This window comes from Pochonia chlamydosporia, chromosome 2 (genome assembly GCF_001653235.2).
Source record: "Pochonia chlamydosporia 170 chromosome 2, whole genome shotgun sequence".
Classification (NCBI taxonomy): Eukaryota; Fungi; Ascomycota; class Sordariomycetes; order Hypocreales; family Clavicipitaceae; genus Pochonia; species Pochonia chlamydosporia.
In genome coordinates, this window is record NC_035791.1 from 2,363,670 (window position 1) to 2,382,423 (window position 18,754).

The 18,754-nt window shown below is 51.0% G+C and overlaps 5 protein-coding genes across 5 annotated transcripts; 2 read left to right on the top strand and 3 right to left on the bottom strand.

The window, feature by feature from the left end:
- Positions 1–308: 308 nt before the first annotated feature.
- Positions 309–2,027, bottom strand: VFPPC_02836 (transcription factor tfiiib component; the record flags this gene model as incomplete). Its single annotated transcript, XM_018282419.1, has 1 exon — positions 309–2,027. The coding sequence occupies one exon, from the start codon at positions 2,025–2,027 to the stop codon at positions 309–311; it is 1,719 nt and encodes a 572-aa protein (XP_018146889.1).
- Positions 2,028–2,546: 519 nt separating this feature from the next.
- Positions 2,547–5,052, top strand: VFPPC_02837 (E3 ubiquitin-protein ligase BRE1; the record flags this gene model as incomplete). Its single annotated transcript, XM_018282420.1, has 5 exons — positions 2,547–2,678; positions 2,997–3,140; positions 3,194–3,254; positions 3,310–4,946; positions 5,041–5,052. 5 exons carry the CDS (start codon positions 2,547–2,549, stop codon positions 5,050–5,052), a joined length of 1,986 nt encoding a protein of 661 aa, XP_018146890.1.
- Positions 5,053–5,819: 767 nt separating this feature from the next.
- VFPPC_02838 (hypothetical protein) lies at positions 5,820–6,749 on the bottom strand (the record flags this gene model as incomplete). The annotated part of the gene is made up of 1 exon (XM_018282421.1): positions 5,820–6,749. One exon carries the CDS (start codon positions 6,747–6,749, stop codon positions 5,820–5,822), a length of 930 nt encoding a protein of 309 aa, XP_018146891.1.
- A 4,227-nt stretch (positions 6,750–10,976) lies between these two features.
- On the top strand, positions 10,977–15,079 carry VFPPC_13345 (multidrug resistance protein 3; the record flags this gene model as incomplete). The annotated part of the gene is made up of 2 exons (XM_018291122.1): positions 10,977–12,780; positions 12,849–15,079. 2 exons carry the CDS (start codon positions 10,977–10,979, stop codon positions 15,077–15,079), a joined length of 4,035 nt encoding a protein of 1,344 aa, XP_018146894.1.
- A 1,577-nt stretch (positions 15,080–16,656) lies between these two features.
- VFPPC_02841 (hypothetical protein) lies at positions 16,657–16,922 on the bottom strand (the record flags this gene model as incomplete). Its single annotated transcript, XM_022428295.1, has 2 exons — positions 16,657–16,842; positions 16,911–16,922. The coding sequence occupies 2 exons, from the start codon at positions 16,920–16,922 to the stop codon at positions 16,657–16,659; spliced, it is 198 nt and encodes a 65-aa protein (XP_022284571.1).
- Positions 16,923–18,754: the final 1,832 nt, after the last annotated feature.

Sequence of the window (18,754 nt, forward strand, 5' to 3'; positions counted from 1 at the left end):
AGGATACGTGCAGGTGGCGGTGGTTTGAGGCCATGGGCTGCATAGGCACATTAGGTTGATTTATTTATTGGCCAAGAATATTTCGACAGTGAATGAATTTGCAGTCTTCCCACTATCAAATAATGTCAGCCGATGGTTCATGCACTCACTGGTGAAGCGTGACACTATATTCAAATGTTTTGTATGTGATATCTGATAACCTTCAAACTCCATGCTCAATTCAAGCAAAGCAAAATAAACCACCTTGGGTATCATGACCAAATGCTCAGCAATCACCATCCTCAAAACGTTGCCCTATCTCAAGTACATCATTCCCCAGTGATAGGCTCCCCATTCAAACCGTACTGGATACTCTGCTTTCCCTTCTTCTTCCCCTTGCGCTTCTTCTTGAAATCACCCTCCTCGCCGTCCTCATCCGCAAACAACTCCTCCTTCTTCTTCCTCATAATCTCGGCCTGTTCATCCGCCAACCTCTGCCTCTCTGCTTCATAACCCTCCTGGATCTTGCGCTGCTCCGCCTCTATCGTCTCTACGGATTCGAATTCTGCGCCGGTAAAGGCCCGATATTCGTCAATGTCCATCTTGGTGGTTTTTACGCCCATGACTGCCTCGTCTATGCGGTGGGGATTGTGCCGCTCCTCGCGATTGTACTTTAATTTGATGTGGCGGCGTTGCTTGCCGGGGAACATTTTGGAAATCATTTCGAATTCTGTGCCGAACATACGGAGACCACGATAGAAGAGCTCCGTTTCGACATCCGTCCAGACATTCGGCCCTTTGAGCCTGGAGGTGTTCATGAAGGAGGAGGAGGTGATAAGGCGCGTGAAGTCGTTTTCTTCAATGGTTTCCATGTCCTCGTTTGCGCGGGCGGCGGCTGCGCGGGCGTGACGGTCCATGACGAGGGAGGATTGGTCGACGACGATTTGGCCATCGACGATGCGGAATTGAGGGCCTGCTGCTGCTGCGGACGGCGTGGTGGTGCTTCCTGGTGTGCCGCTCTTGGGTTTTGTCGTCGAGCCGTTGGTTGAGTCTGGGGCTGGGGATTGTACGCCAGAGACACCTGGATCACTGGGTGTGTCGCCGTCCTTTTCCAGCTTGGCTTTTAGACGGGCCTGACGTTCACGGTTGCGCAGTTCATCGTGACGACTGAACTTCTTGCCGATTCGTAGGTCCCGTGTCAAATCGGACATTTTGAGCTTTTGTAAATCGACGATTTGGTCTTCTGCATCGTCTGGCGTTAGGGACCGAGCGCGTCGGGAACTGGATCGAGATCCATTGGCATTGGGTGTGCTGGTTTTGCGTTTTCTTGGGGCCGGTGTTTCCGAGCTGTCGTCTTGTCGGGATGTTTTTCGCTGGCGTTTTTTGGGCCGTGACAGTTCACCTTCCGTTGCTGGCGTGGCGGCATCGGTGGTGTTCGTGGTTGTTGACTTTCTGGCAGAGGCCCTGGTTGATGTTCTGGTGACAGTTGTTGATTCTTCTGAGACGGCACCGGGAGTACTTTGGGCGGCTGTAGCTGGTTCTGTCAATTTCGGTACCGCAGCTTCCTCTGACTGCGGGGGCTGTTCTGGTGTTTCTATGGATGGCTGTGGAGGGGGTTTCGAGGCTGATTGCCGCCGCGTACGTGTGCTTGGGCCTGATTGTGATGGGGTAGCGGGAGTAACCTCTGAGCCAACACTCTTCTCTGCTGATGCCTCTGGTCGTATTTGTGGTCTAGAGCTGGACTCCAATTGTGACGATCGCCTTGTGGTTCGCCGAGTCGGTGCGACTGGTAATTCGTTTTCCAATCCTGTTGATTTCTCGACTGCGTCGTGAGAGCCCTTTTGAGAAATTTCGGGAGGGCCTGGTTTTTGCTCTATAATTTCCGACGCGACCTCTGGCGTAGACTCTGGAAGCTCATCAATCGTGGGCTGTGGTGGTTGGGGTGCTGCTGTTCTTGAGGTGGAAGGCGCCGGGCCGCTTCTTGGTCGTGCGACTGGAGCCTTGGGCTTGAAGGCGAGGCCGCCTTTCTTCTTGAACATAGAGCTCATCTTGAACAAGTAGTGTATATAAGCTTAGAGTAGGGAAACTAGCAATTGACAGCATTCCGTCCGCGCTGGACAAAATGAAGCAAACTTGGAAATGCGTCAGTCTGCCCTGGTGAGAGAAAATAAAGTGGGCTGTCGTGGAGTGTGACACAGGAGCGAAGTTTATCCGAGTGCAGCCATCGATAAGGTCACCCAAAAAGGCTTAGCGCGGGACTAGTCTCCTTTGGCTTGTGGCCATGCCTCTCTGATTTGCGAGTCGACTTCGAAATTTCAACTCCTGGCCACGATCACCTTCCCCCCATCACCAAACTCTTCCCCCAGAGGCAATTCTTCACGGAACTTGCTTGATGACAGCCCGCGCGGACTCAGCTGCAGGACGAGACGTGGCTCACGAGCGTAACAGCTACCAAGCTCTCGCTCTGACAACTGAGTTTCTGTGAACCATCTCCTCGTTTGACGCGTTGTCTGATGCCTGTAGCAACGTCACCGTCCACCTCGCCTCGTCCATCCGCCGTTCCCAAAATGGAGGACAGGAAGAGGCCCGCCATCGGCGGTGCCGATGATCTCGCTGCTCCTCCGAGCAAGCGAGTGGCCGTGAATGGATCCAAGACGAAAGATGATGCGATAGAGATGAAGGAAGAAGGCTGGATCGAGGTGAGTGTCGCATGAGCATGATTTCAACCTTTCCCCCAGCGACCTGGCGCATGAGAACATTGAGGAGCGTTGTTTTCGAGACCCTTTGGCACGATTTCACCCGGTGCAAGTGATTGTTTTGGATGTTTGCGATTCGTACTTGATTCTGGCTTGGGAGAGGTCGCGTGGCGCCGTGAGGGGTTGCAGCCTGTGTCAACCATCACCTTCACAGCCTCGAACTTGTTGTTAGCATGTATCTCGAATCGTTTTCAAGCGCTTTCCACATATTTATTTGGTTCTTTTCTCTGAAAGTCGTTGTACTAACGTCCAAATTCCTAGAACTACGCCAAAGGAGCAATATACCGCCAGATGCAAGAATACAGTCGCAAGGCTGCGACAGCAGAGTCACGTCTCGAAGAACTGCACAAGCGATGCGTACATCATGATGATCACCTACGAATTATTGACGGCTGGTGGCGCCAAGTGAGTACAACTCCGAATACAGACTGGACGTATCAAGACTAATGGCTCGGCAGTTACTTGAGGAATTGGAAGTCGTAGCAGAGCCTACAATATCAGGCAATGCACCAACATCAGGTATGTTGTAGTTTGCGATCAGAATTGGACCAAATGCTGACGGCGGCTTTCGTAGAACCTCCGTATCTCAGTGCCATCGGGTTTAAGGACTTGAACGAGTTTCAAAACCATCTATCAGATAAAGGTAAAACTATAAAGACGAAGGCAGAGTCATTGCTCAGCCGCCTTGCCTCTCAGCGTGGCTCCCTTAGCCCTGAAGCTGCTACATTGGAGGCCAAGGTGAACAATCTACTCGCCGCGCAGAAGGAATATATGCTCAAGCTGGATCGGTTGAATACGGAAAAAGATCAACTATCAGAGCAACTGAACGCCGCCACATTAAGATACTTTAAGGCCGAAAAGAAGCTGGATCGAGCGAAAAGTTCACAAGTGCAAAAGTTGGAGCAACAAGCTTTTGCAAATGCTACACGTCCAGCTGGAGCGGCGGCGGCAGCGGCAGCGGCAGCAGCGTCCAGTGAAGTTGGGTCAGATCAACATGAGGTGAACGGTTCGTCGGATGAACTATTACTCAAATATGAGGAAGCAACGGCGTCTTCAGCGAAGCAGAAGGAACAACTTGATTCTATTCTGTCTGAGTTGAAAACAGCACAAGACGAAAATTCAACACTCAAAGCGCGCCAAAATACCTGGACAGATGAAGATTTTATCCGGACAGATGTATTCAAGCAGTTCAAGGCGCAAAATGAGGATCTTATTAAGCGAATTAACAACCTGGAGGCCACGAATAAGCAACTTCGGGAAGAAGCTGAGAAGTTGCAGGCAGAGCGGACGTCGTATAAAACCCAGTTGGAAGCCGATGCAAATCAAGTAACCCAGGAGCTGGAGGCCGACATCATGACTAGAGATCAGGACCTTGCTCGTGTTCGTTCTGCGAGGGACGAAATTCTTGCCGAGAATACACAACGAAAAGCCAGCATGGAGCAAGAGAAGACATCAATGGGACACGTTAAAGACTTGATTAGTGCTAAAGACGATCGCATTGCGGCATTGGAATCTCGACTTTCGCGGCTTGAACCTGCCGAGGACCAGGAAATGACAAACACGGATGACCTCACCGATGTTTCCGAGGATGACCTGCGCCAAAGGTATAAAAAGTTACAACAAGACTTCCAATCCATCAACCAAGAACTCCCATCCATCGAAAAGGCATACAAGAAAATGAAAGATCAGGCCCAGAAGAGGGTATTGGACTTTGTAGCAATGGAGGAGAAGGTGTCGCTTTTGATTGCAGAGAAGAGTAAGGCGGATCAGAAGTATTTCGCAGCAAGAAAGGATGCCGACACCCGAAACAACGAGATAAGATCGCTGCGGCACCAGAACAGCAAGAGCACCGAGATCATTGCTCAGTTGAAGGACCTGGAGGCCCAGAATAGACTACTTCTTGGGAATTTGGAGAAGCAGGTTGCCGACTTGAAGCAGTCAAATGCTGTTTTGACGGCGGAGAATAAGAAGATGGAATCGACCAGTCTAGAGGCTGTGAGACGTTCTGATTCTCTGAACCGACAGATCGGCGACTTGACAAGCTTGGTGAAGTCTCGAGACAATGCATCAGCAGCCGTGCGAGAGCGCAACACAGTGCAGGAAGCAGAAGTCGAGAAGCTCAAGGTTCGAATTGAGCACGCGCAAAAGGACCGAGATAACTGGAAAAACAAGGCTTTGAGCAACTCGTCGGAGGAAGAGGAAATGCTCCGGGTAAGTGTCCAAATTAGCCTTACTAGTTGCTTTCTGGTATTGTTGAGTAGTGCTAACATTTGAAACAGACGTTTGCTCTATGCACAATTTGCAGGAACAATTTTAAGAACACGGCATTGAAGACGTGCGGGCATTTGTTTTGTAACAAATGCGTGGACGACCGCATTAGCAATAGAATGCGGAAGTGTCCCACATGTTCACGGGCATTTGACAAGATGGATGTTATGCCTGTCCATCATTAGTCGAACCAACCTCGCTTGAATCCATGTGTGGCCTATGACTTCAAGCCGAAGAAAGAAGAAACTAAATATGCGAAGAAATCGCTTCCGCAAGGGCGTTCTTGCGCCTGACCCTTTGGCTGATGATGCCTTACTGGGTCGAAGCAGCCATTATATCGATTGCTATTAGACGTGGGCGGTAGGCAGAGGTTATAGCTATTCAAGATTCCTCTCGCTTGATTCAGTCGCCCGCGGAGGCGCTTGCCTCGAGACACACCACAACGACATTGTACGTCGGACACATACAGACTACATGTCATGTTTGGATATTGTACTACTAGGAGCAGCGGGGATGGGGCAATGTAAACTTTCTAGCGTGTACATAGTAGCAACTGCTGTTATATGAACAAAGGACCGTCAGCGGAGTATGGAAAGGGGACGGAGTTTGGGGTTACATTGGATAATTGAATAAACATTTCAACACGTTCGAACCGATATGGGAAGTGTCAAGTTAACGGTGATGGCAATGAGTAGTTTGACCTGTCTTCTCCCCAATTCACGATTCATAGAAATATGTTGCAAAAGAGACTAGTATTGTGAGTCCCATTTGTATTGTACAGGATAAATTCTTTTCGCTGCCTCCTACTCGTGTACTCTATCTTCGATGAGTCGATCCGAATCCTGTGCTTTCATGCCTAGATGAACTCCCACTTGATCCTGAAGAAGCGGCCGGGGAAGGACGAGGACTAGATGGGCCAGAGCCCCAGGTGCTGGTCCCCCATCCACGATCGTACCCTCTCCTCTCATCATTCCTATTCCTATTCCCAGCCAAATATCCCGCCGCAGCACCTCCAGCCAAACCACTCCAAAATCCAGGGCTCCAAGCAGAATCCGTCGAAGGTTTCGTCCCAGGATACGGCGGCGGAGGATCATTCCCAGGTCCCCATCCTCCTCCTCCAAAACCACCACCACCACCACCACCACCTCCTCCTCCTCCTCCCCATCTCCGCCCAGTATTCCCCCGTGCCCGTCTATTCCCACTGCCCGCCACACAAGCCGAGTACAAAATCCACGCCAACACCGCGACAAACACCACCGTAAACAACCAGGCGCTCAGATCCGTCCCTCCGCTCCCGTCGCTAAAGTACCCGCCGTGAGGATTCGCAATATGCGGATACCGCTCCTCGCCCTTCCCAGTCAACAAGAGGCTGTACTCCACGCCACACGAGCCCTTGAGTACATAGGGATCATTCGAGTTGGCGTATCCTTCGCAGATGACGTCCGTGGTGCCTAGTTTCAGTTCCTCGGGCAGTGTGGCCGTACAGCTCCATTCGATGTCTTCGCCGCCGTATGAGGACCCCTGGTTTGTGCAGCGCATGGTGTCGATGCTGTAGAGGGAGCAGATGGCTTTGGAGGAGGTGCATTTTAGTTGGGGGATGGCGGAGACGCGGCGGTGGGTGGTTTTGGCGCCGTTGCCGCGGAGGGTGAGGGATTGGACTTGGGAGAGGAGGATTGCGTTTTTTGGTTTGGCGGCCAGTGTGAGGAGGGGGAGGGTGAGGATGGTGGTTAGGTGGTGGATGTGCATTTTGGTGTTGATGTTGGATGATGGTTATGGTTGTTTTTGGGCTGGAGGTGTACTCCTGAGACGGGTTTATTGTGGTCTCATGCGGGTGAGTTGATGGATATGCTTCGATGATGGGAATTGAAAAGAAAGAGTTTCTTTATGGGATCAGTGAAGATTTACGATTGCTGGAGAGGACACGATGTCCAGAATGATTTGATAGAGGTTGTGTGGCAAGGCTGAGGCGGCCGAGTGTGAGGTTGACGCCTGAAGTCGAGGGCAGCGAGATGATTGGTGGCGCTGGAGAGCAGTGAGTTTGAAAGTGCCGTGCCGTGAGTGGAATACATGTAGCCACGTGTGGCTTGGGTGATGGTTGGAAGCAACCAGACATTGAAAGCAATTGAGCCACTCTGCGACCGCCTGACACAATCCACCGAACACGTACTGGACTACGTCACCAATGCACCATCAAAATTACAGCATTGAATGATCCCCTCTCAACTAACATGATGTCCTGTTGGAGAGAGTTGATTTCATATTTGAAATCCATGTTGCAAATATATCGGCGAGTCGAAGCTCCGGTTGCCGACTTTGCCAATGCTCGTGGTGACACCAGGACAATATTCTCAAACCAATTCAGGCAGGCAGAGCAAGGATGACGTTGACCGTAATTCGTATCAGCCAACAAGACATCAGTGTCAAGGTATGTCAGTCATTCATTGTGCAGCTCGCATGGCAGCCCATGATTCTTCACTGGTGTTCACAGTGCCAGTCATCAAGAGCGCTCTTGTCGGTGCGACAGCCGAACATTGGACCAGACATTTTTCCTGGATGTGGGATCTCGTAGGCCATGACAAGCCACGTCGTCGCATTGAATGCGACGATATGCCCCCAAGTCCGGTTTGGCGCCTCAGCCCTTCAAGGCAGCCAAGGTGTGACAAACTGGCTCAGTTTTGTGCGGTGAGTTGGTGCAGGAAGTCATTACTCTTGTCAGGTCGGCTTAGCCCAGATTCGTTGTTGTGCATGCGTGCATGCGTGTGTTCTCTTTGTTTCTTTTTGTTCCCGGAAACTTTGTGCATGAAGGACTGTAGTGGGGCGGAACGGGATTCGAAGCTGTGGAACGGGATTGGCAAGGTGACACAAGGAACTCAGAAGGCTTCGCGAACTCAAGGGGCCAATTCATTTCGGCTAACAGCACTACTCCGTATCAGAGGTGGATTCGATTACAAAGGAGACTGCTTGCCATGTTGCCTTTGATTGAAACTCCATAAGAGGCCAGCCATGGGGTAGCACGTTTTATGCGCTGCAATATACGCTGTGCAACATTTTCTATTCTTGGCGCATACTCCGTACGGAGTACTTGGCGCTCAGATTTAATTCTGTCAGGGACTGGCAACGATTGCAACAAGACTCTGACCCTTTTCCAGCTTGGTTGCATCAAATTGTATAGTACACATTGACAGGCGAGGGATGACGTGCTGCGGTTTTGCGACTCACGATTGCTCATCGCTGCTGTCAGACGGCCCGGGTTTCTATTTAGTATCCGGTGCCCTGATGGTTTATTAAGCTGCCGGATTCCGGACGGAGTTAATGCACGAAGTAAGCACCAGTAGAATCCGCTGTTGCAATATCGCAACAGGGCGCCGGATGGATGTTTGGCGACCGGGAGATGACTACTGCGTATACCTTGCATTGTTCAAATTGATGGTCTGCCTGGTGACCCGGAATAGGGACAAACTATCGCCGGGACTGACGAGTGAATGTGCCCATAGGGTCATGACGAGTACGATCAATGGTTCTGCGCCGAACGATTCAGATTCGTGGTGTTTCGGTTCGCATGATTGCCAAGATTCAACGGCCCGCAATAAGTTTCCGATCTGGGACAAGACAGACACACTTCAGATCAGGAATACGCTCGGTTCGGTCGACGACCAAATTTGGATGAGAGCCAGTGAGGGTGCTGTACCCAGATTGATATCGCTGGTAACTAGACGAATGTGCTGTGTGATAAAGGATGAGAATTGGCCAGAGTAATGAGTTGCCCGCAATAAGTCATTGCCACTAGACTGCACATGTGCGTACCAGACATTACCCGACCAGACATGGACTCTGTCTTCTCGTGGGAGAGTGTCAAGCACTTTGGAGCAGTAACTTCAAGAGCATATACAGAATCTCAAACGCATTCAATACTCGGATGGATGCTATTCAGACAATCATCTTGCAATAATTTCCCGTATCAATTGATCTGGGTCCCCGGCGCATCATCCTCTGGTGCTATTGAGTTTAGTCAACATTGAACGTTGAACATTGAATCTTCCATCAAATGTTGGAGCCATACAGGGACCATCAACTGGGACCCGCAGTATTCTGGGCGGCTTCTAGTGGCTGACGAACATTGAAGCCTTTAACGCTGCTCCATGTCGCAGGCAGCAGGTGGGCTGTCGCGGGCTCGGACAACTCCAAGACCCCGAGAGAGGACCAGACTTCAAATGTTGACTTTAGAAGCTATTGACCAGACAATTTGCGTCGAGGAGTCACCACAAGCCACCAGAGCAACACGTTTGAGCTGACTAGCAGAAGATCAATTAATTGATGACACTTATGCGTCGGAATACCACTGCCGGCTATGCAGAGTGAGCCAACTTGTTGACGTCAAATCGCCTTCAGTGCCAACTGTGACAGTCTCTCGCTTTCGGTTTCGACACAAGGTTAGCTCCATGCCGCTGGCCGGTGACACATTGATAACAGCCAAAAGATCCACATGAACTGAAGATCGGGCCAGGTAAATCTCGTACAGTCTTACAGGCAGTAAATTTGCGGAATCAACTACTTCGAGTCGACAACCGTGTCCTGTTGTTTGCGCTGGCTTGAAAATAGTGCGAGTATTGCCGTGGTTCCCAGTTTCGCAGCATATCTGAATCATACGAGAGGCAATGCAAAAAATTGTGACTCCACGATCTGTCATTTGCGACCTGAAATGGTGACATGCCCCGAACCTTATCAGATACACGACTGAGGTGTGGGGCATGCAGAGCATCCTCAGAGTTGACATGACATGACGGAGAAAAAAAAAGGAACATTAATGAGACCAGACTAGAGGGATCTGGCCACAGGGCCTCAATCAAATTTGATGTTCCCAGCTTGAGCTGTGACTCGACAACGGGTCCCTCCTGTAACCCGTTCGGACCCGTCGTGGGGTGCGGCGGTCCCGCTTTACACCCATGCAGCAATATCCGCACCTGGACCTGCCCGACAAGCCGCGTGGGACGAATGAGATCAATCGCCTTCAAGGACTTTGGAGGCTCTGGTCTGCTCAGGAGGTTCTGGAAGATGGCAATGCATCAATTCAATGTTGGGATGTTCGTCAAGTGACGTCTGGTTCTGTCTGAGGATTTCAATCATTGACCTCTGCCAACATGCGCTCCTCCGCTAGTGAACAAAAGGCGGCCTGGAACAAGGATATGGGCCAACATTTGAACCAGACCAGACACTGACCGACGTTGAACGAGCTGAACCAGTCTGGTGGGCGCAACTGCTCGCATGCCTCCATGTCCATGTCCCTCCCGGACATAACAGTAAACATCCACCTCCAACGTGGGATTCGGGGCTTGTGCATCCCGGTGCCCGCCTTTCATTACTAGCAGCCTTGTCAAGCAAGCTTTTGGCGTGTCAAACCCAACATCTCTTGCCACTTTAGTCCATGGTCACTAGCGACGGGGACTCGGGGTTGAAGCCCGTTGTGCGTTTTTGTGTTTTTCTGGCAACCAGACCATGGATGGATGGATGGATGGATCTCTCCTCAGGATACAAAACTAGCTGAATTCCCTGTTGTTGCCTCCTCTCGTCTTTTTTTTTTCGAGAGCTGTGCTCCTTCCTGTCTCACTGGCCCTATATCATTGGTTCCTTCCTCAACGGAATCTTCCAACCTTCCATTCCAGTCGGACCTGGCTTTACTTCGTGCGTGTGAACCACTGGCCCAAGTTCCTCTGACTGGCATTCACCTCCCAAACCTACTACACCGTTCCTTCCCAAACATTCTCGATTTCTGGGATTCCCGTACATTACACACGTTAGTGGTTCCTGGAAACTCATCTTGACCAAGAACACACCTACCAACATCGAGGCCCCCTCCAGCCAAACTAAACTCCAACGGTTTCGATATCTAACACGGAAGCGCCAACCCCAAACTCTAGAGGCATACTAACTTCCACGACCGTTTTGTCTGCGCAACGGCGCGCCTCTCCAGCCAGTATGGCTGACCATCATTCAGAAAAGGCCGTTGCGCCTCACCAATCCGACTCGGAACGATCGAGTAGTCGGGGACGTGATTCGTCTGACGGCGGCAAGGCAACTCCTCAAGATGAAAAGGCAGACCTTCAGCGTGCTCTTACAAAGGCCGACTCCAAAGTCGCGGCAGCTCCGCCCAAGGCCACCGACCCCGAAGAGATGTACCGTCATCTACCTGCAGACGAGGCCGAAGTCTTGAAGCGCCAAACCATCACACCAGAGTTGAAGCAGGGAGTCGCCGTACTCTATCGTTATGCCTCGCGCAATGACCTCATCATTATTGCAGTCTCTGCGATTTGCGCCATTGCCTCTGGCGCTGCTTTGCCCTTGATGACGGTCATTTTTGGAAACCTCCAGCGCATTTTCCAAGACTACTTTTACTCTCTTGGCAAGATGACCTACGATTCATTCGTGGACGAACTGAGCAAATATGTCCTCTACTTTGTCTACCTGGCCATTGGTGAATTCGTTGTCACTTACATCTGCACCGTCGGTTTCATCTACACTGGTGAGCATATTAGTGCCAAGATTCGCGAGCATTATCTTGAAAGTTGCATGCGCCAGAATATTGGTTTCTTCGACAAGCTTGGTGCTGGCGAGGTGACCACTCGCATCACCGCCGACACCAATCTCATTCAAGAGGGTATCTCTGAGAAGGTGTCCTTGACTCTTGCCGCCATTGCCACCTTCATCACCGCTTTTGTCATTGGATTTGTCAACTACTGGAAGCTGACGCTCATTCTGTCTTCTACTGTGTTCGCGCTTCTCCTCAACATTGGCATTGGCTCGAGTTTCATGCTGAAGCACAACAAGAACTCACTTGAAGCTTATGCGCAGGGCGGCAGTCTTGCCGACGAAGTTGTCAGCTCTATCCGCAACGCAATCGCCTTTGGCACCCAGGACCGTCTCGCCAGGCAATACGACAAACACTTGGCAAAGGCCGAGTTCTTCGGATTCCGCGTCAAGAGTTCAATGGCTATCATGGTTGCCGGCATGATGCTTATTCTCTTCTTGAACTACGGTCTTGCATTCTGGCAAGGTAGCCACTATATTGTGGAGGGCATCATTCCCCTCAACAAAATCCTCATCATCATGATGTCTGTCATGATCGGTGCCTTCAACCTTGGAAACGTCGCTCCCAACATTCAGGCCTTCACCACCGCTGTGGCCGCTGCTGCGAAGATCTTCAACACCATTGACCGTGTTTCCCCTCTTGACCCTAGTGCGGATACTGGTGACAAGATTGAGAATCTCCAGGGAAACATTCGGTTAGAGAATATCAAGCACATCTACCCCTCCCGCCCTGAAGTGGTGGTCATGGACGATGTCTCTCTTGAGATTCCCGCTGGAAAGACTACTGCCCTCGTTGGTGCTTCAGGTTCCGGCAAGAGCACCATTGTCGGACTGGTTGAACGATTTTACGATCCTGTTCAGGGTGCTGTCTACCTTGACGGTCAGGATATTAGCAAGCTCAATCTGAGATGGCTCCGTCAGCAAATGGCCCTCGTGAGCCAAGAACCAACACTATTCGGTACTACCATCTTCAAGAACATCAGTCACGGTCTCATTGGAACCCAGTATGAACATGAAGGAGAAGAGAAGCACAGAGAAATGGTTATTCAGGCGGCTATCAAAGCTAACGCTCATGACTTCATCTCTGCTCTCCCGGAAGGCTACGAAACCAACGTGGGCGAGCGCGGTTTCCTCTTGTCTGGAGGACAAAAGCAGCGTATTGCGATTGCCCGAGCCGTAGTTTCTGACCCAAAGAGTAAGTGACGGTCCCCAGAAAACCTGATGCTTCCCGTTAGTCCAATGTCTAATACTAATTCATTACAGTTCTTCTTCTTGATGAGGCCACATCTGCCCTCGACACAAAGTCTGAAGGCGTCGTGCAGGCTGCCCTGGAAGTCGCCGCCGCTGGTCGAACCACCATTACTATTGCGCATCGTTTGTCGACTATTAAGGATGCTCACAACATCGTTGTCATGACTTCTGGGCGTATTGTGGAACAAGGTACCCATGACGAGCTTCTTGAAAAGAAAGGCGCATACTATAAGCTTGTGTCGGCCCAGAACATTGCCGCCGCAGACGACTTGACCCCTGAGGAGGAGGAGCGCATCAATGAACACGAAGAGGAACTCATTCGAAAGATGTCCACGAACAAGGAAGGCGAATTTACCGTTGATCCTGATGATGATATCGCTGCCAAGCTTCGTCGCTCATCTACTCAGAAGTCTGTGTCCAGTATTGCACTGCAGAAGAACAAGGCGGAAGCCGAGAAGAAGTACGGACTGTGGACATTATTGAAGCTCATCACTTCTTTTAACACTCCCGAGTGGCACCTCATGCTCTTTGGTTTGGTCTTTGCTGCCATTTGTGGTGGTGGTAACCCTACGGCAGCAGTCTTCTTCGCCAAGCAGATTGTCACATTGTCACAACCCGTTACTGATGCTAATCGCAACGAAATCAAGAAGGACTCTGATTTCTGGAGTGCCATGTACTTGATGCTTGCTTTTGTCCAGTTCATAGCCTTCTCTGCTCAGGGCATCGCCTTCGCCATGTGCTCTGAGCGCCTGGTTCGTCGAGTCCGTGACAAGGCCTTCAGAGCAATGCTTCGACAGGACGTGGCCTTCTTCGACAAGGACGAGAACACTGCTGGTGCGCTCACATCTTTCTTGTCAACGGAAACTACTCACGTGGCTGGCCTCAGTGGTGTCACTCTTGGTACCTTGCTCATGATGTCCACCACGCTGATTGCTGCTTGTGCTCTTGGCCTTGCAATTGGCTGGAAGTTGTCGCTTGTCTGTATCGCAACTATGCCCATTCTTCTCGGCTGTGGCTTCTTCCGATTCTGGATGCTCGCCCACTTCCAGAGGCGATCAAAGGCTGCGTACGCGTCATCAGCTACTTTTGCCTCTGAGGCCATTTCGGCCATTCGCACCGTTGCCGCTCTCACCCGTGAGAAGGACGTTTTGACACAGTATCGTGATTCTCTCGCTGAGCAGCAGCGCCGCAGCTTGATGTCGGTTCTAAAGTCTAGCGCACTCTACGCCGCGTCCCAATCGTTGCTTTTCCTCTGCTTCGCCCTCGGTTTCTGGTACGGAGGCACTCTCATTGGCAAGGGTGAATATGACCAATTCCAATTCTTCTTGTGTTTCATGGCTGTTATCTTCGGCGCTCAGTCCGCGGGTACTATCTTCTCGTTTGCTCCCGATATGGGCAAGGCTCACCACGCGGCTGGGGAGTTGAAGACACTTTTTGACCGCAAGCCCACCATTGACTCTTGGTCCGAGGAGGGTCAGCGACTGCCAGAGGTTGATGGAACTCTCGAATTTCGCGACGTCCATTTCCGATACCCCACGCGACCTGATGTCCCTGTGTTGCGTGGTCTCAATCTGACTATCCGTCCTGGCCAATATGTCGCCTTGGTTGGTGCCTCTGGCTGCGGCAAGAGCACAACCATTGCCCTCTTGGAACGATTCTACGACCCTCTCTCCGGCGGCGTTTTTGTCGACGACAAGGAGATTAGCTCGCTCAACATTAACGACTACCGCTCCCACATTGCTCTTGTTAGCCAAGAACCAACCTTATATCAGGGTACTATCAAGGAAAATATTCTCCTTGGCAGCGCAAAGGAGAACGTCTCCGACGATGCCATTGAGTTTGCTTGCCGCGAGGCCAACATCTACGACTTCATCATCTCCCTTCCTGAAGGCTTCAACACTGTCGTTGGCAGCAAGGGTACTCTGCTCTCAGGTGGCCAGAAGCAGCGTATTGCCATTGCTCGCGCTCTTATTCGTGACCCCAAGATCCTTCTCCTTGACGAAGCCACGTCCGCTCTCGACTCTGAATCTGAGCACGTTGTCCAGGCTGCCCTCGACAAGGCTGCCAAGGGTCGTACCACCATTGCTGTTGCCCATCGTCTCAGCACTATCCAGAAGGCCGATGTCATCTACGTATTCGACCAGGGCCGCATTGTTGAGGCGGGTACTCATTCTGAGCTGATGAAGAAGAATGGCCGCTACGCAGAGCTGGTCAACCTGCAAAGTTTGGCGAAGCACGGTTAGGCGTTCTTGACATCCTCGCACCATACTTTTTTTTTAGTTTGTTACTTTTTCTTTGCTTTCTATCTGTTCATATACTTTCGGACGAGATATCCAGAGCTATAGTCCGCGATGGACTGGCTAGACTTGCTTTGCATACAGCGGCGTTGTATTTCCTGATTTCATCAATGAGTTTCATAGACGAGAAGAGCACCATTAGTGCTCCTGAAATGAATAGGGAGCTAGCATGGGGCGTGTTCAACTTTGTTGATCCATTTCACACTCACATCAGTCATAGCAGTGTAATAAAAAGTTTTTTTTCCCGCTCTGCATACTGTAATGTAAAAATCTCCGAATCCATCTCGTCCCATAAATCGTAAGCAAGAGCAAGGGCGTCTGTTGACTTTACACAAACAATGGACCCAGCGAGAGATGCACGTTTTGTAGACAGGGAATATTCACAAGCGATGGTCGATTTCAATCCGTATTCATTTCCGGAGCATGGATGCTGGTGCAGCTGTGACAGTTCCAGTCTGTGAATGAAGAGGCTGGGCGGTTTGTGCGTCGCGCTCTGACCCAGATGACATACAAGATCGTGGCGTTCGTCACAAGTTGCCGGGTCACCTACCGCCACGTTGTTTGGCATGCAAGCCACGGAGGGGTCTAGCTCGGTATTGTACGTGACAACAGAGGCTACTGTGCCGGACTCCTGCAGCTCACCCTTGTGTCGTGAACTGCAGAGCACAGAATTTGATGAAGCTCGTACAGTATGTAATTACCGCAGAGTAGTCTGGTGCTTCCATTTGTGCAGATCTGCGGAGTGGATTTTTGGCACAGGCTCGATGCCTTGAGCCTTATGAAGACTCTTTGCTGGATATGAAAACCGACAAACGCCACCAGAGTATTCGCCAACAAAGAAAAGCAAGATGAACACCCCCATCAACGCGCAAGAGGAAGAAAAAGGAAGGAGAGCTCTTCTGAAACCAAATGGCTACAGTATGCTAAATAGAAAGAAAGCAGTATTAATACTGTCATCGCAACCAACGATCATCGTCGGTTGGCACCTCAAAGCACAATGAACCCCGATAGCTTGTAGAGGGAGCAAGTAGCACATGCTTAGAAACAAGTCCTGGCAAGGTGAAGACAATCCCGGTACGCGAAACAAGCAATAGATGGTGAGTTGAAGCAAACGGCAACCAAAGAAAGTTATGGTCAGCGGGAATACTCGATGAAGGTGAGATCGAATTGCTTGGAGCCCGGTGAAACATCTCCCGACTTCGCTTTTGACTTTCTAAGGCGACACAGTTCGAAACGCCTCATGAGGCTTGAGTGTTGGGGTGAGACACTGCTTGAGAACCCGTACCGAAGTCTCTATTTTGGGCCAGGTCTGCGCACGCACATGCAGTGTCCCGAACGGCAACCACACGAGGGGAACTGAATCTAGCGTGTCTCTCTCTGATCGTTGATGAGACAAAGGCAGCGGCGCAGCACCCGGACGCCATGACCTGACACGAAGACATGACGAAACGACACAACTCATCAAGTCGCACTTTGAGCCATGCTCGAAGTCAGTACCGCCAAACAATCCGTGTTGACCTCATCTAGCCTGGGTCCCTTTGTTTGTCTTTTCCCTGGCTCATTCCTTCCGCCAGGCTCCTGGTAAATGCAAGCCTATCCAAGAACGAATATGTAGGGACGTAGGAGTGGCCAAGCATAAGCATGCATGGCGTGACCAACAGGTCGAGCACTTGCCAGCGCGATAGGCAACACGAATATGCATATGCTCTCTTTAGATTGACAGTTGTTGGTTGAATTCTTGGTCAATTCGGTTCATCAGATTGATCTGAGGACACGCCACTCTCACCATAATAAGTCAGGGATGCCAGAAGACCCCAGACTGGACTTGGGTTGATGTCGGCTAGGCTTTCGCTCTCATATCCGGCTAAGCAGCCACGGCTCTTGGCAGGGCGACTTAGCAAACAATTGGGCGCGATGCATGAAACTAAGGACGACACCCAAGCAATAGAAGCCTGCCAGAAGGATAGCTGATATTGACCTAATGTGGATGGACATGGATGGACATAGATGGAGTGATGGAGTTGAGGCGTGGAGACTCACCTGAAAACCCAGCATGTCAGGACAGAGCCGACCAGACACGACTCGATACAAAGCCGTTGACATCGGGTGTATTAGCATTCCGTTCGGATGATTGCTCCAGCCAATATCTGTAGCAAGCGCTCACGAGTCACGACCAATGATCAAGCAGCCAAAGTACCAAAGATACCTACCCACGTAGGGTACAACTTGTCAATGACATTAGAACTGTTGACCATCGATGTGAGCAGGCGATGCATTTGGTAGATTTGGTTTGCCCGAAAATACGAAGGTGCAGCCGGTGAGACAACAGGCTAATGATCCGTCAGATTCCAGATGGGGAAGGCCCGGCTGACGGTTGTGACGGCAGGTGCCCGATGAAGGAAGGAGGTCTTCAGCCGAGGGCAGACGGCCTTGGTTGGTCTCGACTTCCTTCAGAGCAGAACTCAACTGCCAACTTGGCGTCTACGGACAGCTTCAAGGGGCCATAGCATTTCCACCACTCTAGCTCAACTCAGAGATACAATCTCGTCAGTATCATGCTGGCATGTCTTTTGCCTACGCTTCTTCTCCCTCATGCTGGCGACGAAAAGTGGTGATGATTATTCAAGACCAGCACGAGTTCAGGATGGAAGTATTGGGTGCTCACTCTCCCAACCTGAGGAACAGGGACTGCGACCCGACGTAACACCAACATGTAGTACCCAAGGGGACACCCACACACAGATTGATTGCATGAAGAGACAGTCACGCTACAAATTTGCATCTTATGCAAGCTAGCAACACCGAATAAGCCGCACACCGTCGATAGTCCAGTTGCTTCTGAGCGAGCGACCGGCGCTATTAACCCTAGCGCCACCGTCAACGGTGCGACTTGGAGATGGAGACTCGACGACAGAATACACTGGCTGAATGGGTCAGCAAGACATGCTGCCTGCTCGAATCTCCCGCATCCTCGTCGTACACAGCAAATAATTAATTTGCCAGGCCTGTAAGTTTCCCACCCCTTGTCCACGGTCCAAGTTCCTGGTCTCCGTCCCACCCACTCGTGGCGTTTGCTAACCACTCATATCGCCAGCTATCGCCGGATTCAGGTACCAACTCCAGCTAAAATCACTGCCACCACGAGGTACTTAAAGCACAACAATAATGTCGCATCCATATGGACTGGGAGCATTCAATTCCCCTGTCACAGGCATTCCACTTTTTTACGTTTGTCCACCAAACAAGGCCTAATATTAGCTCAGGGAGCAACAAGGAACGCAGCTTGGCGGTGGATGCTGTTCCTGTTCCTGAGCATTGTTGCTGCCGAATGTGCAACCCACCGGTCCAAGACCCACATTGGCCGACCCTGGTCCCTTTCGACTTGCATTTTCGCTGTATCCATGCGGCGAACGTCCCCAATCTTGCCCGTCGGCCGCGTTGCTCATCTTTTCTCCTTTCAACCAGCTTCAATTCTTCTGGCGACCTCACCTGCCCCTCACAGGCCATCATCCCGACGATCACTGGTACGCGAGTGACTTCTGGAAGGCGGCAATGCGAAACAACAAGTGCGAAATCCGTCTCGCTCTAGTTGCGTTCTACATCGTGAACCACATGCCAACG